Below are 25637 nucleotides of genomic sequence, written 5' to 3'. Positions count from 1 at the left end.
AAGATCTTGGTGCTACTTGTGCTTGCACAATACCTTTCTGCACCCAAATACCTTTCTCGTGATCTCTGAGATGGACTTGGTCACCCGATTTTAGATCAGATAAGTTTTTTGCTCGCCTGTCATGGAACAGTTTCTGTTTCGCCTGTTGACATTCCTTACTCAGTCTGACCAACGCTGAGTTATGTGTATTAAGCAGTTCATCATGTATCGGAAGATTTGCTCTAATCCTCCTTCCCATCAGCATTTGTGCAGGAGAAAGTCCATTCTGTAAAGGTGTACTGCAGTAGATTAAAAGACTTTTGTAGAAATCTTCTTTACCTTCTTGAGCTTTTTTCATGAGACTCTTTACAGTTTTTACTGAACTTTCCACCAACCCATTTGAGCGTGGATAGTGGGGACTTGACATAGTATGGACAAATTCCCACTCATCAGCAAATTGTCTAAATTCAGCACTGGAAAACTGAGGACCATTGTCAGTGAACACTTCCATAGAAACACCATGCCTGGCAAAGATTGACTTCATGCAATTGATTACGGCTTTACTAGTAGTTGTATGTAGTGTCTTCACCTCAGGGTAGTTAGAGTAATAATCAGTCACGACAATGTACGTTTTCCCATTACAATCAAACAAATCTGCGCCAACTTTCTGGTACGGTCTCTCTGGCACTGCGTGAGTACTCAGTGGCTCGACCCGTTGTTTCGGTCTATACGTAAGACATAATTCACATGTAGCTGTAGTCTGTGCTATGTCTTGGTTCATTCTTGGCCAATACATAACTTCACGCGCTCTCCGCTTACATTTTTCTTCTCCTAAGTGGCCTTCATGTATCTTGCACAGCATACTTTTTCTTAGTCGTGCAGGTATGACAAACCTATTGCCTTTGTAAATAATACCATCGACAACTGTAAGGTCACTGCGGTACATCCAATAATCATGGATAGACAGCGGGCACGCATGTTTTTCTGCTGGCCAACCTTTCAGAATGATATCTTTCAACACTTTCATTGTGTCATCTGTCTCAGTTTCTTTCCTAATCTGTTCTTGTCTTGCAAGAGACACTGGTAGAGAAGCTACGATCAAATTAACATAGGCTTCTATCTCTTCATCCATCAGACTTTTGGAACCTTCACTTTTGTCCACAGCACGAGAAAGTGTATCAGCAATGTACATGTATTTGCCGGGACAGTACAGCAAGTGTACATCATATTTCTGTAGTCTGATAAGCATTCGTTGAATTCTCATGGGACAGTCATGCAATGATTTAGTCATGATAGCTACCAATGGCTTGTGGTCAGTTTCCACAGTAAATGTTTGACCATACACAAACTGATGAAATCGCTCACATGCATATGTTATCGCTAGAAGTTCTTTTTCTATCTGAGCATACCTTGTTTCGGCACTTGTCAGTGCTCTTGATGCATAGATTACTGGTTGCCATGTATCCTCATGTTCTTGTAACAGCACTGAGCCTAGGCCAAATTGCGAAGCATCTGCTGAAATTCTTATTCTTTTCGCAGGATCAAAGAATTTTAGCACTGGTTGCTCTGTAATGATCTGTTTCGAGTTTTGCCAACTTTCTTCTTGTTCATGTGACCACATCCACTCGTTATCTTTGTCCAACAACCATCTAAGAGAGGCTGTTCGTTCAGAGAGATGAGAAATAAACTTTCCTAAGTAAGTAATCATTCCTAGGAATCTTCTGACGTTGTCTTTGTTGTTAGGACGTTCCATGTTCACTATGGCTGATATTTTCCTTGGGTCTGGTTTTACACCTTGATCCGAGACCACGTCGCCCATAATGGTAAGTGTTTTCACGCCAAATTCACATTTGTCCTTGTTTAGCTTTAGATTCACTTTCTTGACAAGTTCCATTACTTGTCTCAATCTAGAATCATGTTCTTCATTTGTAGATCCCCAGACAATAATGTCATCCATCATTGTTTCAACACCTGGAATATGTTCAAAAATCATGTGTATCTTTTTGTGATATACTTCTGGAGCAGACAATATTCCATATGGTAGTCGAAGAAATCTGTATCTACCTTCTGGTGTATTAAATGTACAAAGCTTTGAGCTGGCCTCATCTAGCTTCATTTGCCAGAATCCTGAAGATGCGTCCAATTTACTGAACCATTTTGCACCCGCAAATTGCAACATGATTTCATCTCTGGTTGGTAGTTTGAAATGTTCTCGTTTAATAGCTTTGTTTTAATCTCTGGGGTCTAGACATATTCTGAGTTGTCCATTTATCTTTTCAACAATTACTAAGGAGCTTACCCATTCAGTAGGCTCATCAACTTTCTATATCACACCCAAGGCTTCCATGTGATTTAACTCTTGTTTCAGTTTTTCTCTCAGCGCAAACGGCACTTTTCTACAGGGGTGTATCACTGAAGAAACTTGCGTGTCTATATTTATTTTATGCTCTCCAGGCAAACAACCTAGACCTTCAAACAAGTCTCTGTATTCTGTAAACATCGATTTGCAGTCCTCTTATACTTGTGATGTCACCATAAAAACTTTCTTTAGCAAGCTTAGTTTCTCACAGGAACTTAATCCTAGAATCGGTTGCACATTTTTATCCACAATCAGTAGAGATGTTTTAAACTGTTGTCCCTTATATTTCAGTGTCACTAAGCATGTACCTTTCACAGGAATTTCCTCCCCAGTGTACCCTGTAACTTTCACTTTGGCTGGATGAATTTTAGGTTTTACTCTAAAAGTCTTATAGTCTTGAAATTATATTAAATTCACCTGTGCGCCAGTATCAAGCTTAAAGGGAATGACAATCTCGTTTACAGTTAAAGGGACAATCCATTCTTTCTTATCTGCACTGCAAAGTTCAATGCAATCCACAAAGAATTCATTTGTTTGTTTAACAGCATGCACTTTGGTTGTTTTACTTTTAATTTTACAACATTTGGCATAGTGATTAAGTCTACCACATTTCATGCAGGTTTTACCATAAGCAGGGCACATTTTAGGATTGTGAGCATTTCCACAACTACTACACATTTCCTTATTAGACTGTGGCTTAGACTGCTTCATTCTTGAGACTGGAGGTTTGCTTTGCTCTGTTTTCTGCACTACATATACAGCAGCATCAGCGTCCTTGTGTAACTTTTTGGCTTGAAATCTAGTTATTTCTGCAGATCTGCACATAGTCACTGCCTTTTCTAGTGTTAGGTCTTGCTCTCTCAGCAGTCTCTCTCTGAGTCCATTATCAGCTATTCCACAGACAATACGATCTCTAATCAGTGAATCCTTTAAATCACCAAACTCACAGGTTTTACTGAGTGATTGCAGCTCTGTAACATACTGATCAAATCCATATACAGACTTCTGATCACATGTGAAAAACTTCTATCTTTCATATGTCACATTTTTCCTTGGCAAAAAGTAATCTTCAAACTTTTGCATTATAGAAGATAGCACCATATTCTGCCCCTCATCAAACTGAAAACTATTATAAATGTCCAGCACCTCCTCTCCTATCACATGGAGGAGAATGGATGCCTTAGTTTTGTCAGCCTCTGTATCAGCTCCACATGCAGCAAGATATATATTAAACCTTTGCTTAAATCTTTTCCAGTTTTCAGACAAGTTACCAGACATCAGCATGCCGGTTGGAGGAGCCAGTTTATCCATGGTTACTCACTGTTTGAAGATAGGAGCACATGGCAGGCTTTGCAGACACTGAGTATCACAGCCTTACAGACTTCTGCAAGATTCTTTCACACTCTGAGAGCACTAGCAGTCCAAGTTACACTTCTTCTGACACCATGTTTTGTTCATACGTTTGTAAATCCAGTCATCAGGACACAGAGACATGTGAGTTCACTGCTGTGCTGTTTATTCCATCACCAACTCCAGGCACACTGCACACTGGACCACCCACTTCCCAGAATCCCCCTGGTCCCAGGGACCATCACTGAAGACTCAGGCTTACACATATTACTAAGGGAGTGTCTACAAATATCAAGCATTCTAATACACTAACATCACAGCCCTAAGGCTGGGTAGGGGTGTGTGAGCAGGGCTGCCATCAGAAATTGTGGGGCCGGGGATTGACAAAATAGACAGCCCCTCCACCCCAAAAAAAAAAGATTCTGCCACACCACTCCACCCCTATGTGTTGTCACACATCATGACGTTACATATAGGTGGAGCACTACGGACCTGCAGGAATGATAGACAGAGAGCTAATGCGTAGGGAAGATTTGTTTTAAGTCCTCCCTGCGTATCAGCCCACTGTTGTTGCGCAGCCTGTGCAGCTCTCCAGGTATTTTGCGGTAGGAGCCAGGGGTGGGCCCCCCTCTCTATAAGGACCCGGGACTCTAGCCCCCGCAGTCCCCTCGTCATGGTTGCCCTGTGTGTGTTAGGAGCTGATTGACTGGTACTTTTTCACTCTGCATTTTATCACTTTCTAAGCGATGATGCATCTCACGTCTCCTGTGACTGGCTCTAAGGCCATGTAGGGGGTGTGTGAGTTGGGGGACCAATCACGAGCCGCAGTCTCCTGTGACTGGCATAAGGCTGGGTAGGGGGTGAGTGAGTTGGGGGACCAATCACGTGCCGCAGTCTCCTGTGACTGGCCCTAAGGCCGGGTTGGGGGTGTGTGAGTTGGAGGACCAATCACGTGCCGCAGTCTCCTGTGACTGGCCCTAAGGCTGGGTAGGGGGTGTGTGATTTGGGGGACCAATCATGAGCCGCAGTCTCCTGTGACTGGCCCTAAGGCTGGGTAGGGAGTGTGAGAGTTGGGGGACCAATCACAAGCCGCAGTCTCCTGTAACTGGCCCTAAGGTTTGGCAGAGTTTCAACAACGTTTGGCTATAACACAGGTTGTTTTACAAAGATGGACCCAATTTTTAAATCATTAAATTCACGATGGCAACATGTTACAATTACATAAAAAGTTGTATTGACTAAGTTAGAAAATTTTACTGTCCATTCTAGAAATGCTCTATGTGCCCCCCACCTGCTGTATGGACAACATAGAGGCGATAGTTGAATGTGTCCCAAACGCCTCTCAGAGTATCTTTTTCCACTGAAGTCACCGCTGCCGTGATTTTGTTTTTGGGGTCATTCAGATTAGTTGCTAATGATGTCACAAAAACACCGTCTTTGACTTATCCCCAAAAGAAAAAGTCGCAGAGTGTAATGTCTGGGGATCTTGGGGGCCAAGAGTGTAGCGCCAAGTACTGAGGGCCCGTGGGATCTATCCAACGTTGAGGCAGTGTGTAATTTAGAAAACGTGGAACCTGCCAACGTGGCGGTGCTCCATCTTCATCGGAATCTTCATTCAGTTGTGGAAAGAGCCAGTTCTGCAGCATTCGAGATGGTTTTGACCCGTAACTGTGTTTCTCTTGAAAAAGAGAAGGCCACAAACTTTTCTTTGAGAAACTGCACAAAACACCTACACTTCTGGGAATCACGCTCATGCGCTACAGTTTCGTGTGGGTTCTCTAATCCCCATTTGCACACATTGTGACGGTTACCTTTAACGCTCAGGTGAAACATGGCTTCATTACTATAACTCAAACGCAGTAAGAAGCCATCATCATCCATGTTCTGTAACAGCGCATTACTAAATTCTACACGCTTTCCATTGTCACCTGCACGAAGAGCCTGTACCAGCTGCCGCCGGTATGGCCTCATGATTAAACGTCGCACTAACACACGGCAGACAGTTGCATGAGGGAATTGGACGTTCTCGGCTGGTATGGCGAGCGGACTTGTGCGGGCTATGCAGAAAACTCTCTTGAATGCTCACATTTTCCTTGGAAGTGCGTGGTCGGCCTGCGCGCTTACCCTACATAATCTGCCTGTTCCCTCAAAGTGCCAGAACCAACGACGATTTTCTCATTGGCATTGGCGGATCAAACGCAAACTGCACCGCAATTACAGACTCATTCTATGCAGGCAGGTGCGTAGAGAGCCATGCCGGGCTCTGGTGAAAGGGTTGGGGTGTGGCTTAATAAAGTGGGTGTGACTATGTCCTTTAATATAAAAACATTTTAATGATAAAATAATTGCAGTCCCGACATGGGTGCCACCGTTTGAACACAGGGAGGGCGCGGGGGCGGGCACCCGCTTCCTACCTTACTTGGTCTGGAAGCGTGTCCCTCCTTCCCAGCCAGCACCATCTTCCTAGTGATATCTGAGAAGATGATGCTGGCCACTAGAGTGTAAAGATATTTTCTTTTTATGTGTGGCACCATCTTCCCTAAGATCTCACCAGGAAGATGGAGCTGGTCACAGCACAGGACAGTATACTCGGGGAAAGGGAGGGGGGTAGCAGCCCGGGCCTGGGTAATTTGTAGCCACCTCCCCCTCTCGGTGCCACTAGTTGCAGGATCGCCATCTACCAACGACTGAGGCTAGGGCATGTTGGTGTGCTGGGAGAGGCATCTAGCGGTAGTCATTTGAAACTCTATGCCCCATCCTTTCAGGTGGTAAGAGATTCATTCATGCGCGGCTTATGGTGGCAGAGGTACAGTATAGTGATCTCAAATCGGGTCCATGTTTGTGAAACATCACGGATATTGACCATGGCGATCCCCTTCCCAGATTTAATTCCCTTCTCTCCCTCCCTCCCCCTATGTTCCTTATTCCTTATGTTACGTTCTCTCTTACACCTACAGTGTACACACCTTACCTTTAGGGCACTTGATAGGATTACCATTTTCCATGTGTAACGTTGCAAACTTATTTGGATGGCCTTTCAGCTATAGCTTTGCCACTTGAGGTCACCTTGGTAATCTTCTATTATTGCAATGTATGCAGTGTCGGACTGGGGCTTAAAGGGCCCACTGGGGAAATGCAGTGTTAGGGGACTATGCTTAGGGGTGTGGCCAGCCTCCAGTGGGGGTGTGGCCAGCCATCACGGGGGCTTGGCTAACCATTAGAGGTGGCATGGTCTGGACTCCTTACTAAATATAAATAAATAGTAAATACAGCTAGTGCATGCATGATAGTGTACCAGATTAATAACAGCTAGGTACTGTGGAGAATACACCAATTGCAACAAAGCCCCTCAGGTTCTATTCCCACTCTATGTCACAGCAATGGACAAAGTGATGCAGATGATGGGTTGTCTTCTGCCATGCTGGGGTGTATGTAATAAGGTCTGAGTCTGCCGGACGACCATGGAATGTAAATGATTTCCTCTTTAAAAAAAACGTTGGCGATCAGTCGGCATCCCGCACCAGACACTATTACATATCCCCGATAGATCTGTTACTGTCCCCTGTTACCAGAGCCGGCCCTAACCAATATGATGCTCTAGACAAGATTTTGGCTGGTGCCCCTTTGCACAGATGCTAGTTCCACCTCTTACCCTGCACCCCTTTCCCAGCACCATCACCCCTCACCCATAGTAGTCCTCATTTTGGTGCTCCTACCCTCTATACTGTATTTTAAATAGGAACAGTGCGCACATTCGGTGCGCAGCCCAAAACGGTGCGTTTTATTGCTAGGAAGGGGCATGGACACACAATAGTACCCCCAGTTGAAATTACGCCACAGAGTACTGCAACTTTATCCACATTATATAATGCGATAGTGTCTCTTATTCACGTTACATCACACAGTAGTCCCACATTACATCACACAGTAGTCCCACGTTACATCACACAGTAGTCCCACGTTACATCACACAGTAGTCCCACGTTACATCACACAGTAGTCCCACATTACATTCACACAGTAGTCCCACGTTACATCACACAGTAGTCCCACGTTACATCACACAGTAGTCCCACGTTACATCCACAGTAGTCCCACGTTACATCACACAGTAGTCCCACGTTACATCACAAAGTAGTACCACGTTACATCACAAAGTAGTACCACGTTACATCACAAAGTAGTACCACGTTACTCCTCACAGTAGTGCCCCTTAGTCACTTTACACCACCCAATATTGCTCTTTATTCACATTAGACCACACAGTAGTGCCCTTTCTATATGTTTCGTCACCAAGTACTGTAGTACACCTTATACACATAATGCCGCACATAAGTAATGAATTTCGTATGCAGATAGTGCCGCAGTCACACACAGAATATACAGTAGGCATGCTGCATATAATTTTAATCAGCAGAAGCAGCTTGTGCCCCTAGGTATGCCAAATGCCCTAGGCATGTGCCTAGTTTGCCTATGCCTAGGGTCAGCTCTGCCTGTTACCGTAGGATAGGATTTCTCACTTGCACAGACCTTGCACATATAAGACAGCCAGCTCTTTTCACCATTCTCAGTAAATCCATGGATAATGAATCGAGATTTCCGGTGGACATTAAATGGTGATGCTGCGATCGTGTTTGGTTTAATAGCGCTGACTTCCTAAATAAAACATAGAAATTTTGGCGTAATTTGGCACCCTTGAAAGAAAATACTACACCATGGCCCTCATTCCGAGTCGTTCGCTCTGTAATTTTCTTCGCATCGCAGCGTTTTTCTGCTTAGTACGCATGCGCAATGTTCGCACTGCGCCAAGTAATTTTGCTATGAAGATAGTTTTTTTACTCACGGCTTTTTCTTCGCTCCGGCGATCGTAATGTGATTGACAGGAAATGGGTGTTACTGGGCGGAAACACAGCGTTTTATGGGCGTGTGGATAAAAACGCTACCGTTTCCGGAAAAAACGCGGGAGTGGCTGGAGAAACGGAGGAGTGTCTGGGTGAACGCTGGGAGTGTTTGTGACGTCAAACCAGGGACGACAAGCACTGAACTGATCGCAGATGCCGAGTAAGTCTGAAGCTACTCTGAAACTGCTAAGTAGTTTGTAATCGCAATATTGCGAATACATCGTTCGCAATTTTAAGAAGCTAAGATTCACTCCCAGTAGGCGGCGGCTTAGCGTGTGTAACTCTGCTAAAATCGCCTTGCGAGCGAACAACTCGGAATGAGGGCCAATAGGCGCTTGTTCCCCTCTTTTGTTTACAAAACATAGAAATGATCTAAAATTATACTAATAATGATAATAATAATAATAATACTAATAATGATGGTAATAATAATAATAATAATAATAAGAAGAATGAAAAAATAATAATAATAACAATAATAATAATAATAATAATAATAATTGTAGTATTAACAGTAATAACACCTATAATAAATGGAAGTGATTTATGGAACATACCTGGAAGTTGTTAGGATTATGTCTCGTGTACAGCAGGAAGCGGGTATTAATCTTCTGTGGAGACCACGGTAAGTGGCCTATTGGCCGCTGTAAGGTCCGAGACCATGGGGATTTGTCCGTAAAACACCCCAGCCGGTCATAGCACACCTCTCCTAATGACAACAGATAATAAGATGCTTTTATTAAACCACATATATTATTCAGTATGCTATGTAAGGTTGTACAGTAGTAAATTGTTCAGTATAATTACAAATGCAACAAAGTGTCAGACACGTAAAGTGTCAGCTGTGCCAATGGCAGACTGAATGCAACGTTATCCTGGTTGTTAACCCATTGCACTGTTAGTGGTTGGCAATAGACAGAGTATTTGGACCTCTATCTCCACCAGTGATCTCCATAAAGAAGGAATTGGTATCCCACAGGCTGCAGCCCCTCAAACAGACCTTGCTAGGCAGCCTATGATTATATAGAGGAGGTGTCTTAAATGCCCACAGGTCTTACTTCTGCGTGTCCAACATCCTATGTTCCTATTTTTGCTTTTCCAATGCCCTCAGATCCTGTTTCTCCTTCTCCAACACTTTCAGTTCTTGGTTCTGATTGTTCTATGCCCTCAGGTCTTGTTTCTACTTGTCCCATGTTGTTAGGTCCTGTTTCTACTTGACTAATTCATTCATAAACTGTTTCTGCTGCTTGTCCAGTGCTCTTACAGTATGTCCTGATTCTGCTTGTCTAATATTCTGTTTCTGCTTGTCCATTGCTGTAAGGTCTTGTTTCTTCCTAGAAAGGGTAGTGGACAAGTGGAATAGCCTCCCATCAGAGGTGGTAGAGGCTAAGACAGTAGAGCAATGTAACATGCATGGGATAGACATAAGGATCTCCTTACAAAGAAATAAGGATCAAATAGGGTTTGAGGTAACAATTTGGTTAAAAAAAGGGGCAGACTAGATGGGCCAAGTGGTTCTTATCTGCCGTCACATTCTACGTTTATATGTGTCTATATGCCCTAAGGTCCTGTTTCTGTTTGTCCAATATCCTCATGTTCTAATTCTGCTTGTCCGCTATACTAAGTTCCTATTTCTGCGTGTCCATGGCCCTCAGGTCCTGTTTCTGCTTATCCTATGGCATCAGGTCCAGTTTCTCCTTATCCGATGGCCTCAGGTCCTACATGAGCAGGAGGTCCAGGGTAGGCTCATTTTATAGACTTAAACAAAATGACACAAAGCCCTTCATACTACGTGATCTCTCTGATAGTACTCCAGTAAATGTGAGGATACACCACACATGTCCTTGTATACTCTCCCTCTTTTCTCTGGTCTCCTAGACTTATCTCATGCTGCACCTGTTCTCTGGAGCAGTTATTTACACCACCAGGATATACTGTCCGAGCGTGTAAGCACTCCCTGAGCACTGTACAACCAATCATAATCTGATCTATTAGCACTATTACCTGTCCTAGACTGCATATCCAAATACATATAATATACAAATACTGCGGCATCGTCTTCTGATCCAGTGATACATACACATGGTTGCATCTGCAATTATACACTGCCCAGATATCCAAGGGCACCTGAAGCATAGACACGAGTCTCTGCAGATCTGGGGGAGGGGATACACATTATATTACACACCTGTGATACACATTATATTACACACCTGTATATTACACACATGTGATACACATTATATTATACACCTGTATATTACACACCTGTGATAAACATTATATTACACACCTGTATATTACACACCTGTAATACACATTATATTACACACTCTTGTATATTACACACGTGTGATACACATTATATTACACACCTGGGAAACACATTATATTACATTATATTTAGTGATGAGCGGGTTCGGTTCCTCGGAAACCGAACCCCCCCCGAACTTCACCCATTTTATACGGGTCCGAGGCATACTCGGATTCTCCCGTATGGCTCGGTTAACCCGAGCGCGCCCGAACATCATCGTCCCGCTGTCGGATTCTCGCGAGATTCGGATTCTATATAAACAGCCGCGCGTCGCCGCCATTTTCACTCGTGCATTGGAAATGTTAGGGAGAGGACGTGGCTGGCATCCTCTCCGTTTATTAATAATATTTGTGCTTATTGCTTAATTGTGGGGACTGGGGAGCAGCTGTATTATATAGGAGGAGTACAGTGCAGAGTTTTGCTGACAGTGACCACCAGTATACGTTGTCTGCCTGAAAAACACTCCATATCTGTGCTCAGTGTGCTGCATATATCTGTGCTCACACTGCTTAATTGTGGGGACTGGGGAGCAGCTGTATTATATAGGAGGAGTACAGTGCAGAGTTTTGCTGACAGTGATCACCAGTATACGTTGTCTGCCTGAAAAACACTCCATATCTGTGCTCACACTGCTTTATTGTGGGCACTGGGGACCACCAGTGTATTATACAGGAGGAGTACAGTGCAGAGTTTTGCTGACCAGTGACCACCAGTATACGTTGTCTGCCTGAAAAACACTCCATATCTGTGCTCAGTGTGCTGCATATATCTGTGCTCACACTGCTTAATTGTGGGGACTGGGGAGCAGCTGTATTATATAGGAGGAGTACAGTGCAGAGTTTTGCTGATCAGTGACCACCAGTTATCCGTTCTCTGCCTGAAAAACACTCCATATCTGTGCTCAGTGTGCTGCATATATCTGTGCTCACACTGCTTTATTGTGGGGACTGGGGAGCAGCTGTATTATATAGCAGGAGTACAGTGCAGAGTTTTGCTGACAGTGACCACCAGTATACGTTGTCTGCCTGAAAAACCCTCCATATCTGTGCTCAGTGTGCTGCATATATCTGTGCTCACACTGCTTTATTGTGGGCACTGGGGACCACCAGTATATTATATAGGAGGAGTACAGTGCAGAGTTTTGCCGACAGTGACCACCAGTATATGTTGTCTGCCTGAAAAACACTCCATATCTGTGACCAGTGTGCTGCATATATCTGTGGTCACACTGCTTAATTGTGGGGACTGGGGAGCAGCTGTATTATATAGGAGGAGTACAGTGCAGAGTTTTGCTGACAGTGACCACCAGTATACGTTGTCTGCCTGAAAAACACTCCATATCTGTGCTCACACTGCTTTATTGTGGGCACTGGGGACCACCAGTATATTATATAGGAGGAGTACAGTGCAGAGTTTTTCTGACAGTGACCACCAGTATATATAGTAGTACGGTACGGAAGGCCACTGCTCTACCTACCTCTGTGTCGTCAAGTATACTATCCATCCATACCTGTGGTGCATTTCAGTTGTGCGCAGTATATATAGTAGTAGGCCATTGCTATTGATACTGGCATATAATTCCACATATTAAAAAATGGAGAACAAAAATGTGGAGGTTAAAATAGGGAAAGATCAAGATCCACTTCCACCTCGTGCTGAAGCTGCTGCCACTAGTCATGGCCGAGACGATGAAATGCCATCAATGTCGTCTGCCAAGGCCGATGCCCAATGTCATAGTAGAGAGCATGTAAAATCCAAAAAACAAAAGTTCAGTAAAATGACCCAAAAATCTAAATTAAAAGCGTCTGATGAGAAGTGTAAACTTGCCAATATGCCATTTACGACACGGAGCGGCAAGGAACGTCTGAGGCCCTGGCCTATGTTCATGGCTAGTGGTTCAGATTCACATGAGGATGGAAGCACTCAGCCTCTCGCTAGAAAAATGAAAAGACTTAAGCTGGCAAAAGCACAGCAAAGAACTGTGCGTTCTTCTAAATCACAAATCTCCAAGGAGAGTCCAATTGTGTCGGTTGCGATGCCTGACCTTGCCAACACTGGACGGGAAGAGCTTGCGCCTTCCACCATTTGCACGCCCCCTGCAAGTGCTGGAAGGAGCACCCGCAGTCCAGTTCCTGATAGTCAAATTGAAGATGTCACTGTTGAAGTACACCAGGATGAGGATATGGGTGTTGCTGGCGCTGGGGAGGAAATTGACAAGGAGGATTCTGATGGTGAGGTGGTTTGTTTAAGTCAGGCACCCGGGGAGACACCTGTTGTCCGTGGGACGAATATGGCCATTGACATGCCTGGTCAAAATACAAAAAAAATCAGCTCTTCGGTGTGGAATTATTTCAACAGAAATGCGGACAACAGGTGTCAAGCCGTGTGTTGCCTTTGTCAAGGTGTAATAAGTAGGGGTAAGGACGTTAACCACCTCGGAACATCCTCCCTTATACGTCACCTGGTCCGCATTCATCAGAAGTCAGTGACAAGTTCAAAAACTTTGGATGACAGCGGAAGCAGTCCACTGACCAGTAAATCCCTTCCTCTTGTAACCAAGCTCCTGCAAACCACACCACCAACTCCCTCAGTGTCAATTTCCACCTTACACAGGAAAGCCAATAGTCCTGCAGGCCATGTCACTGGCAAGTCTGACGAGTCCTCTCCTACCTGGTATTCCTCCGATGCATCCTTGAGTGTAACGCCTACTGCTACTGGCGCTGCTGTTGTTGCTGCTGGGAGTCGATCGTCATCCCAGAGGGGAAGTCGGAAGACCACTTGTACTACTTCCAGTAAGCAATTGACTTTCCAACAGTCCTTTGCGAGGAAGATGAAATATCACAGCAGTCATCCTGCTGCAAAGCGGATAACTCAGGTCTTGTCAGCCTGGGTGGTGAGAAACGTGGTTCCGGTATCCACCGTTAATTCAGAGGCAACTAGAGACTTGATTGAGGTACTGTGTCCCGGTACCAAATACCATCTAGGTTCCATTTCTCTAGGCAGGCGATACCGAAAATGTACACAGACCTCAGAAAAAGAGTCACCAGTGTCCTAAAAAATGCAGTTGTACCCAATATCCACTTAACCACGGACATGTGGACAAGTGGAGCAGGGCAGACTCAGGACTATATGACTGTGACAGCCCACTGGGTAGATGTTTTGCCTCCCGCAGCAAGAACAGCAGCGGCGGCACCAGTAGCAGCATCTCGCAAACGCCAACTCGTTCCTAGGCAGGCTACGCTTTGTATCACCGCTTTCCATAGGAGGCACACAGCTGACAACCTCTTACGGAAACTGAGGAACATCATCGCAGAATGGCTTACCCCAATTGGACTCTCCTGGGGATTTGTGACATCGGACAACGCCAGCAATATTGTGCGTGCATTACATCTGGGCAAATTCCAGCACGTCCCATGTTTTGCACATACATTGAATTAGGTGGTGCAGAATTATTTAAAAAACGATAGGGGCGTGCAAGAGATGCTGTCGGTGCCCCGAAGAATTGTGGGCTACTTTCGGCATTCAGCCACCGCGTGCCGAAGACTAGAGCACCACCAAACACTCCTGAACCTGCCCTGCCATCATCTGAAGCAAGAGGATGGAGGAGCAGCAAAAGGCCATTCAAGCCTATACATCTGCCCACGATATAGGCAAAGGAGGGGGAATGCACCTGACTCAAGCGCAGTGGAGAATGATTTCAACGTTGTGCAAGGTTCTGCAACCCTTTGAACTTGCCACACGTGAAGTCAGTTCAGACACTGCCAGCCTGAGTCAGGTCATTCCCCTCATCAGGCTTTTGCAGAAGAAGCTGGAGACATTGAAGGAGGAGCTAAAACAGAGCGATTCCGCTAGGCATGTGGGACTTGTGGATGGAGCCCTTAATTCGCTTAACCAGGATTCACGGGTGGTCAATCTGTTGAAATCAGAGCACTACATTTTGGCCACCGTGCTCGATCCTAGATTTAAAACCTACGTTGTATCTCTCTTTCCGGCAGACACAAGTCTGCAGAGGTTCAAAGACCTGCTGGTGAGAAAATTGTCAAGTCAAGCGGAACGTGACCCGTCAACAGCTCCTCCTTCACATTCTCCCGCAACTGGGGGTGCGAGGAAATGGCTAAGAATTCCGAGCCCACCCGCTGGCGGTGATGCAGGAGCAGTCTGGAGCGAGTGCTGACATCTGGTCCGGACTGAAGGACCTGCCAACGATTACGGACATGTCGTCTACTGTCACTGCATATGATTCTGTCACCATTGAAAGAATGGTGGAGGATTATATGAGTGACCGCATCCAAGTAGGCACGTCAGACAGTCCGTACGTATAATGGCAGGAAAAAGAGGCAATTTAGAGGCCCTTGCTCAAACTGGCTGTATTTTACCTAAGTTGCCCCCCCTCCAGTGTGTACTCCGAAAGAGTGTTTAGTGCAGCCGCTCACCTTGTCAGCAATCGGCGTACGAGGTTACTTCCAGAAAATGTGAAGAAGATGATGTTCATCAAAATGAATTATAATCAATTCCTCATGGAGACATTCACCAGCAATTGCCTCCAGAAAGTAAACAGGGACCTGAGATTGTGGATTCCAGTGGGGACGAATTAATAATCTGTGAGGAGGGGGATGTACACAGTGAAAGAGGTGAGGAATCGGAGGATGATGATGAGGTGGACATCTTGCCTCTGTAGAGCCAGTTTGTGCAAGGAGAGATTGATTGCTTCTTTTTTGGTGGGGGCCCAAACCAACCAGTAATTTCAGTCACAGTCGTGTGGCAGACCCTGTCGCTGAAATGATGGGTTCGTTAAAGTGTGAATGTCCTGTTTATACAACATAAGGGTGGGTGGGAGGGCACAAGGACAATTCCATCTTGCACCTCTTTTTTCTTTCATTTCTCTTTGCATCATGTGCTGTTTGGGGACAATTTTTTTGAAGTGCCATCCTGTCTGACACTGCAGTGCCACTCCTAGATGGGCCAGGTGTTTGTGTCGGCCACTTGTGTCGCTTAGCTTAGTCACACAGCGACCATGGTGCGCCTCTTTTTTTCTTTGCATCATGTGCTGTTTGGGGACTATTTTTTTGAAGTGCTATCCTGCCTGACACTGCAGTGCCACTCCTAGATGGGCCAGGTGTTTGTGTCGGCCACTTGTGTCGCTTAGCTTAGCCATCCAGCGACCTTGGTGCACCTCTTTTTTTCTTTGCATCATGTGCTGTTTGGGGACTATTTTTTGAAGTGCCATCCTGTCTGACACTGCAGTGCCACTCCTAGATGGGCCAGGTGTTTGTTTCGGCCACTTGTGTCGCTTAGCTTAGTCACACAGCGACCTTGGTGCGCCTCTTTTTTTCTTTGCATCATGTGCTGTTTGGGGACTATTTTTTTGAAGGGCCATCCTGCCTGACACTGCAGTGCCACTCCTAGATGGGCCAGGTGTTTGTGTCGGCCACTTGTGTCGCTTAGCTTAGCCATCCATCGACCTCGGTGCAAATTTTAGGACTAAAAATAATATTGTGAGGTGTTCAGTGTTCAGAATAGACTGAAAATGAGTGGAAATTATGGTTATTGAGGTTAATAATACTATGGGATCAAAATGACCCCCAAATTCTATGATTGAAGCTGTTTTTGAGGTTTTTTTGTAAAAAAACACCCGAATCCAAAACACACCCGAATCCGACAAAAATTTTTCAGGGAGGTTTTGCCAAAACGCGTCCGAATCCAAAACACGGCCGCGGAACCGAATCCAAAACCAAAAACACAAAACCCGAAAAATTTCCGGTGCACATCACTAATTATATTACACACATGTTTATTACACACCTAAATATTACACACCTGTGATACACTTTATATTACACACATGTATATTACACACCTGTATATTACACACCTGTGATACACATTACATTAACTCTAATACCAACAGCTACAGTAGGGACTACTGTGATTACATGAGCTCTTACCCACTGCTGTGATTACATGCACTCTTACCCACTACTGTGATTACATGATCTCTTACCATTACCCACTACTGTGATTACATGATCTCTTACCATTACCCACTACTGTGATTACATGATCTCTTACCATTACCCACTACTGTGATTGATTACATGATCTCTTACCCACTACTGTGATTACATGCGCTCTTACCCACTGCTGTGATTACATGCGCTCTTACCCACTGCTGTGATCACATGATCTCTTACCCACTACTGTGATTACATGAGCTCTTACCCACTGCTGTGATTACATGCGCTCTTACCCACTACTGTGATTACATGATCTCTTACCATTACCCACTACTGTGATTACATGATCTCTTACCCACTACTGTGATTACATGCGCTCTTACCCACTGCTGTGATTACATGCGCTCTTACCCACTGCTGTGATTACATGATCTCTTACCCACTACTGTGATTACATGATCTCTTACCCACTACTGTGATTACATGATCTCTTACCCACTACTGTGATTACATGATCTCTTACCCACTACTGTGATTACATGATCTCTTATCCACTACTGTGATTACATGATCTCTTACCCACTACTGTGATCTCTTACCATTACCCACTACTGTGATTACATGTGCTCTTACCCACTACTGTGATTACATGAGCTCTTACACACTACTGTGATTACATGATCTCTTACCCACTGCTGTGATTACATGAGCTCTTACCCACTACTGTGATTACATGCGCTTTTACCCAATACTGTGATTGCATGATCTCTTACCCACTGCTGTGATTACATGATCTCTTACCCACTGCTGTGATTACATGAGCTCTTACCCACTACTGTGATTACATGATCTCTTACCCACTACTGTGATTACATGATCTCTTACCCACTACTGTGATTACATGATCTCTTACCCACTGCTGTGATTCCATGAGCTCTTACCCACTGCTGTGATTCCATGAGCTCTTACACACTACTGTGATTACATGATCTCTTACCCACTACTGTGATTACATGATCTCTTACCCACTACTGTGATTCCATGATCTCTTACCCACTACTGTGATTACATGATCTCTTACCCACTACTGTGATTACATGATCTCTTACCCACTGCTGTGATTCCATGAGCTCTTACCCACTGCTGTGATTCCATGAGCTCTTACACACTACTGTGATTACATGATCTCTTACCCACTACTGTGATTACATGATCTCTTACCCACTACTGTGATTACATGATCTCTTACCCACTACTGTGATTCCATGAGCTCTTACCCACTACTGTGATTACATGTGCTCTTACCCACTACTGTGATTACATGATCTCTTACCTACTACTGTGATTACATGAGCTCTTACCTACTACTGTGATTACATGATCTCTTACCAACTGCTGTGATTACATGAGCTCTTACCCACTACTGTGATTACATGATCTCTTACTTACTACTGTGATTACATGAGCTCTTACCTACTACTGTGATTACATGATCTCTTACCCACTACTGTGATTACATGATCTCTTACCCACTACTGTGATTACATGATCTCTTACCCATTTCTGTGATTACATGAGCTCTTACCCACTACTGTGATTACATGATCTCTTACCCACTACTGTGATTACATGATCTCTTACCCACTGCTGTGATTACATGAGCTCTTACCCACTACTGTGATTACATGATCTCTTACCCACTACTGTGATTACATGATCTCTTACCCACTACTGTGATTACATGATCTCTTACCAACTACTGTGATTCCATGATCTCTTACCCACTACTGTGATTACATGATCTCTTACCCACTACTGTGATTACATGATCTCTTACCCACTGCTGTGATTCCATGAGCTCTTACCCACTGCTGTGATTCCATGAGCTCTTACACACTACTGTGATTACATGATCTCTTACCCACTACTGTGATTACATGATCTCTTACCCACTACTGTGATTACATGATCTCTTACCCACTACTGTGATTCCATGAGCTCTTACCCACTACTGTGATTACATGTGCTCTTACCCACTACTGTGATTACATGATCTCTTACCTACTACTGTGATTACATGAGCTCTTACCTACTACTGTGATTACATGATCTCTTACCAACTGCTGTGATTACATGAGCTCTTACCCACTACTGTGATTACATGATCTCTTACCTACTACTGTGATTACATGATCTCTTACCTACTACTGTGATTACATGAGCTCTTACCTACTACTGTGATTACATGATCTCTTACCCACTACTGTGATTACATGATCTCTTACCCAGTACTGTGATTACATGATCTCTTATCCACTACTGTGATTACATGCGCTCTTACTCACTACTGTGATTACATGATCTCTTACCCACTACTGTGATTACATGATCTCTTACCCACTACTGTGATTACATGCGCTCTTACCCACTACTGTGATTACATGCGCTCTTACCCACAACTGTGATTACATGATCTCTTACCTACTACTGTGATTACATGATCTCTTACCCACTACTGTGATTACATGATCTCTTACCCACTACTGTGATTACATGCGCTCTTACCCACTACTGTGATTACATGCGCTCTTACCCACTACTGTGATTACATGATCTCTTACCTACTACTGTGATTACATGATCTCTTACCCACTACTGTGATTACATGATCTCTTACCAACTACTGTGATTACATGATCTCTTACCCACTACTGTGATTACATGATCTCTTACCAACTACTGTGATTACATGATCTCTTACCCACTGATGTGATTACATAATCTCTTACCCACTACTGTGATTACATGATCTCTTACCCACTACTGTGATTACATGATCTCTTACCCACTACTGTGATTACATGATCTCTTACCAACTACTGTGATTACATGATCTCTTACCCACTACTGTGATTACATGAGCTCTTACCCACTACTGTGATTACATGATGTCTAACCCACTACTGTGATTACATGAGCTCTTACCCACTACTGTGATTACATGATCTCTTACCCACTACTGTGATTACATGATCTCTTACCCACTACTGTGATTACATGAGCTCTTACCCACTACTGTGATTACATGATCTCTTACCCACTGCTGTGATTACATGATCTCTTACCCACTACTGTGATTACATGATCTCTTACCCACTACTGTGATTACATGAGCTCTTACCCACTACTGTGATTACATGATGTCTTACCCACTGCTGTGATTACATGAGCTCTTACCCACTACTGTGATTACATGAGCTCTTACCCACTACTGTGATTACATGATCTCTTACCCACTACTGTGAATACATGCGCTCTTACCCACTACTGTGATTACATGATCTCTTACCCACTACTGTGAATACATGCGCTCTTACCCACTACTGTGATTACATGCGCTCTTACCCACTACTGTGATTACATGATCTCTTACCCACTACTGTGATTACATGATCTCTTACCCACTACTGTGATTACATGATCTCTTACCCACTACTGTGATTACATGATCTCTTACCCACTACTGTGATTACATGATCTCTTACCCACTACTGTGATTACATGATCTCTTACCCACTACTGTGATTACATGATCTCTTACCCACTACTGTGATTACATGATCTCTTACCCACTACTGTGAATACATGATCTCTTACCCACTACTGTGATTACATGAGCTCTTACCCACTACTGTGATTACATGATCTCTTACCCACTACTGTGATTACATGATCTCTTACCCACTACTGTGAATACATGCGCTCTTACCCACTACTGTGATTACATGATCTCTTAACCACTACTGTGATTACATGATCTCTTACCCACTGCTGTGATTACATGAGCTCTTACCCACTACTGTGATTACATGCGCTCTTACCCACTGCTGTGATTACATGATCTCTTACCCACTACTGTGATTACATGATCTCTTACCCACTACTGTGAATACATGCACTCTTACCCACTACTGTGATTACATGATCTCTTACCCACTACTGTGATTACATGAGCACTTACCCACTACTGTGGTTACATGATCTCTTACCCACTGCTGTGATTACATGATCTCTTACCCACTACTGTGATTACATGATCTCTTACCCACTACTGTGATTACATGATCTCTTACCCACTACTGTGAATACATGATCTCTTACCCACTGCTGTGATTACATGATCTCTTACCCACTACTGTGGTTACATGATCTCTTACCCACTACTGTGAATACATGATCTCTTACCCACTGCTGTGATTACATGATCTCTTACCCACTACTGTGATTACATGATCTCTTACCCACTGCTGTGATTACATGATCTCTTACCCACTACTGTGATTACATGATCTCTTACCCACTGCTGTGATTACATGAGCTCTTACTCACTACTGTGATTACATGATCTCTTACCCACTACTGTGATTACATGATCTCTTACCCACTACTGTGATTACATGATCTCTTACCCACTGCTGTGATTACATGATGTCTAACCCACTACTGTGATTACATGAGCTCTTACCCACTACTGTGATTACATGATCTCTTACCTACTACTGTGATTACATGATCTCTTACCCACTACTGTGAATACATGCGCTCTTACCCACTACTGTGATTACATGATCTCTTACCCACTACTGTGAATACATGCGCTCTTACTCACTACTGTGATTACATGATCTCTTACCCACTACTGTGATTACATGATCTCTTACCCACTACTGTGATTACATGATCTCTTACCCACTACTGTGATTACATGATCTCTTACCCACTACTGTGATTACATGAGCACTTACCCACTACTGTGATTACATGCGCTCTTACCCACTACTGTGATTACATGATCTCTTACCCACTACTGTGATTACATGATCTCTTACCCACTACTGTGATTACATGATCTCTTACCCACTACTGTGATTACATGATCTCTTACCCACTACTGTGATTACATGCGCTCTTACCCACTACTGTGAATACATGCGCTCCTACCCACTACTGTGATTACATGATCTCTTACCCACTACTGTGAATACATGATCTCTTACCCACTACTGTGATTACATGAGCACTTACCCACTACTGTGATTACATGATCTCTTACCCACTACTGTGAATACATGCGCTCTTACCCACTACTGTGATTACATGAGCACTTACCCACTACTGTGATTACATGATCTCTTACCCACTACTGTGATTACATGATCTCTTACCCACTACTGTGATTACATGCGCTCTTACCCACTACTGTGATTACATGATCTCTTACCCACTGCTGTGATTACATGATGTCTAACCCACTACTGTGATTACATGATCTCTTACCCACTACTGTGATTACATGATCTCTTACCCACTACTGTGATTACATGAGCTCTTACTCACTACTGTGATTACATGATCTCTTACCCACTACTGTGATTACATGATCTCTTACCCACTACTGTGATTACATGATCTCTTACCCACTACTGTGAATACATGCGCTCCTACCCACTACTGTGATTACATGATCTCTTACCCACTACTGTGATTACATGATCTCTTACCCACTACTGTGAATACATGCGCTCTTACCCACTACTGTGAATACATGCGCTCTTACCCACTACTGTGATTACATGATCTCTTACCAACTACTGTGATTACATGATCTCTTACCCACTACTGTGAATACATGATCTCTTACCCACTACTGTGATTACATGAGCACTTACCCACTACTGTGAATACATGCGCTCTTACCCACTACTGTGAATACATGCGCTCTTACCCACTACTGTGATTACATGATCTCTTACCCACTACTGTGATTACATGATCTCTTACCCACTACTGTGAATACATGCGCTCTTACCCACTACTGTGAATACATGATCTCTTACCAACTACTGTGATTACATGATCTCTTACCCACTACTGTGATTACATGCGCTCTTACCCACTACTGTGATTACATGATCTCTTACCAACTACTGTGATTACATGATCTCTTACCCACTACTGTGAATACATGATCTCTTACCCACTACTGTGATTACATGAGCACTTACCCACTACTGTGATTACATGCGCTCTTACCCACTACTGTGATTACATGATCTCTTACCCACTACTGTGATTACATGATCTCTTACCCACTACTGTGATTACATGATCTCTTACCCACTACTGTGATTACATGATCTCTTACCCACTACTGTGATTACATGATCTCTTACCCACTACTGTGAATACATGCGCTCCTACCCACTACTGTGATTACATGATCTCTTACTCACTACTGTGAATACATGATCTCTTACCCACTACTGTGATTACATGAGCACTTACCCACTACTGTGATTACATGATCTCTTACCCACTACTGTGATTACATGATCTCTTACCCACTACTGTGATTACATGAGCTCTTACCCACTACTGTGATTACATGATCTCTTACCCACTACTGTGAATACATGATCTCTTACCCACTGCTGTGATTACATGATCTCTTACCCACTACTGTGATTACATGATCTCTTACCCACTGCTGTGATTACAAGATCTCTTACCCACTACTGTGAATACATGATCTCTTACCCACTGCTGTGATTACATGATCTCTTACCCACTACTGTGATTACATGATCTCTTACCCACTACTGTGATTACATGATCTCTTACCCACTACTGTGATTACATGCGCTATTACCCACTACTGTGATTACATGATCTCTTACCCACTACTGTGAATACATGATCTCTTACCCACTGCTGTGATTACATGATGTCTAACCCACTACTGTGATTACATGCGCTATTACCCACTACTGTGAATACATGATCTCTTACCCACTACTGTGATTACATGATCTCTTACCCACTGCTGTGATTACATGATGTCTAACCCACTACTGTGATTACATGCGCTATTACCCACTACTGTGAATACATGATCTCTTACCCACTACTGTGATTACATGATCTCTTACCCACTACTGTGATTACATGATCTCTTACCCACTGCTGTGATTACATGATCTCTTACCCACTACTGTGAATACATGATCTCTTACCCACTGCTGTGATTACATGATCTCTTACCCACTACTGTGATTACATGATCTCTTACCCACTACTGTGATTACATGATCTCTTACCCACTACTGTGATTACATGATCTCTTACCCACTACTGTGATTACATGAGCTCTTACCTACTACTGTGATTACATGATCTCTTACCCACTACTGTGATTACATGATCTCTTACCCACTGCTGTGATTACATGATCTCTTACCCACTACTGTGATTACATGAGCTCTTACCCACTACTGTGATTACATGATGTCTTACCCACTACTGTGATTACATGATCTCTTACCCACTACTGTGATTACATGATCTCTTACCCACTACTGTGATTACATGAGCTATTACCCACTACTGTGATTACATGATCTCTTACCCACTACTGTGAATACATGATCTCTTACCCACTGCTGTGATTACATGATCTCTTACCCACTACTGTGATTACATGATGTCTAACCCACTACTGTGATTACATGATCTCTTACCCACTACTGTGATTACATGATCTCTTACCCACTGCTGTGATTACATGATCTCTTACCCACTGCTGTGATTACATGATCTCTTACCCACTACTGTGATTACATGATCTCTTACCCACTACTGTGATTACATGATCTCTTACCCACTACTGTGATTACATGATCTCTTACCCACTGCTGTGATTACATGATCTCTTACCCACTGCTGTGATTACATGATCTCTTACCCACTACTGTGAATACATGATCTCTTACCCACTGCTGTGATTACATGATCTCTTACCCACTGCTGTGATTACATGATCTCTTACCCACTACTGTGATTACATGATCTCTTACCCACTACTGTGAATACATGATCTCTTACCCACTGCTGTGATTACATGATCTCTTACCCACTGCTGTGATTACATGATCTCTTACCCACTGCTGTGATTACATGATCTCTTACCCACTGCTGTGATTACATGATCTCTTACCCACTACTGTGATTACATGATCTCTTACCCACTACTGTGAATACATGATCTCTTACCCACTGCTGTGATTACATGATCTCTTACCCACTACTGTGATTACATGATCTCTTACCCACTACTGTGATTACATGAGCTATTACCCACTACTGTGATTACATGAGCACTTACCCACTACTGTGAATACATGCGCTCTTACCCACTACTGTGAATACATGCGCTCTTACCCACTACTGTGATTACATGATCTCTTACCCACTACTGTGATTACATGATCTCTTACCCACTACTGTGATTACATGATCTCTTACCTACTACTGTGATTACATGATCTCTTACCTACTACTGTGATTACATGATCTCTTACCCACTACTGTGATTACATGAGCACTTACCCACTACTGTGATTACATGATCTCTTACCCACTACTGTGATTACATGATCTCTTACCCACTACTGTGATTACATGATCTCTTACCCACTACTGTGATTACATGATCTCTTACCCACTACTGTGATTACATGATCTCTTACCCACTACTGTGAATACATGATCTCTTACCCACTACTGTGATTACATGAGCACTTACCCACTACTGTGAATACATGCGCTCTTACCCACTACTGTGAATACATGCGCTCTTACCCACTACTGTGATTACATGATCTCTTACCCACTACTGTGATTACATGATCTCTTACCCACTACTGTGAATACATGATCTCTTA

At 43.5% G+C, this 25637-nt stretch overlaps 1 protein-coding gene across 1 annotated transcript in view; it reads right to left on the bottom strand.

Annotated features, from left to right (window-relative positions):
- Window positions 1–25637, bottom strand: part of LOC135057453 (pancreatic lipase-related protein 2-like) — a 108483-nt gene that overhangs the window by 11612 nt on the left and 71234 nt on the right. Inside the window, exons 5-6 of the mRNA XM_063963346.1 lie at window positions 9147–9298; window positions 8219–8344 (exon numbers count right to left, since the gene is read on the bottom strand). Coding sequence (XP_063819416.1) covers window positions 8219–8344; window positions 9147–9298 — 278 coding nt within the window. The remainder of the gene's footprint in view (window positions 1–8218; window positions 8345–9146; window positions 9299–25637) is intronic.

The sequence above is a fragment of the Pseudophryne corroboree genome, chromosome 3, assembly GCF_028390025.1.
Source record: "Pseudophryne corroboree isolate aPseCor3 chromosome 3, aPseCor3.hap2, whole genome shotgun sequence".
NCBI lineage: Eukaryota > Metazoa > Chordata > Amphibia > Anura > Myobatrachidae > Pseudophryne > Pseudophryne corroboree.
The sequence above is the reverse complement of the archived record's forward strand: the minus strand, read 5'-3'. Positions and strand labels throughout refer to the sequence as shown.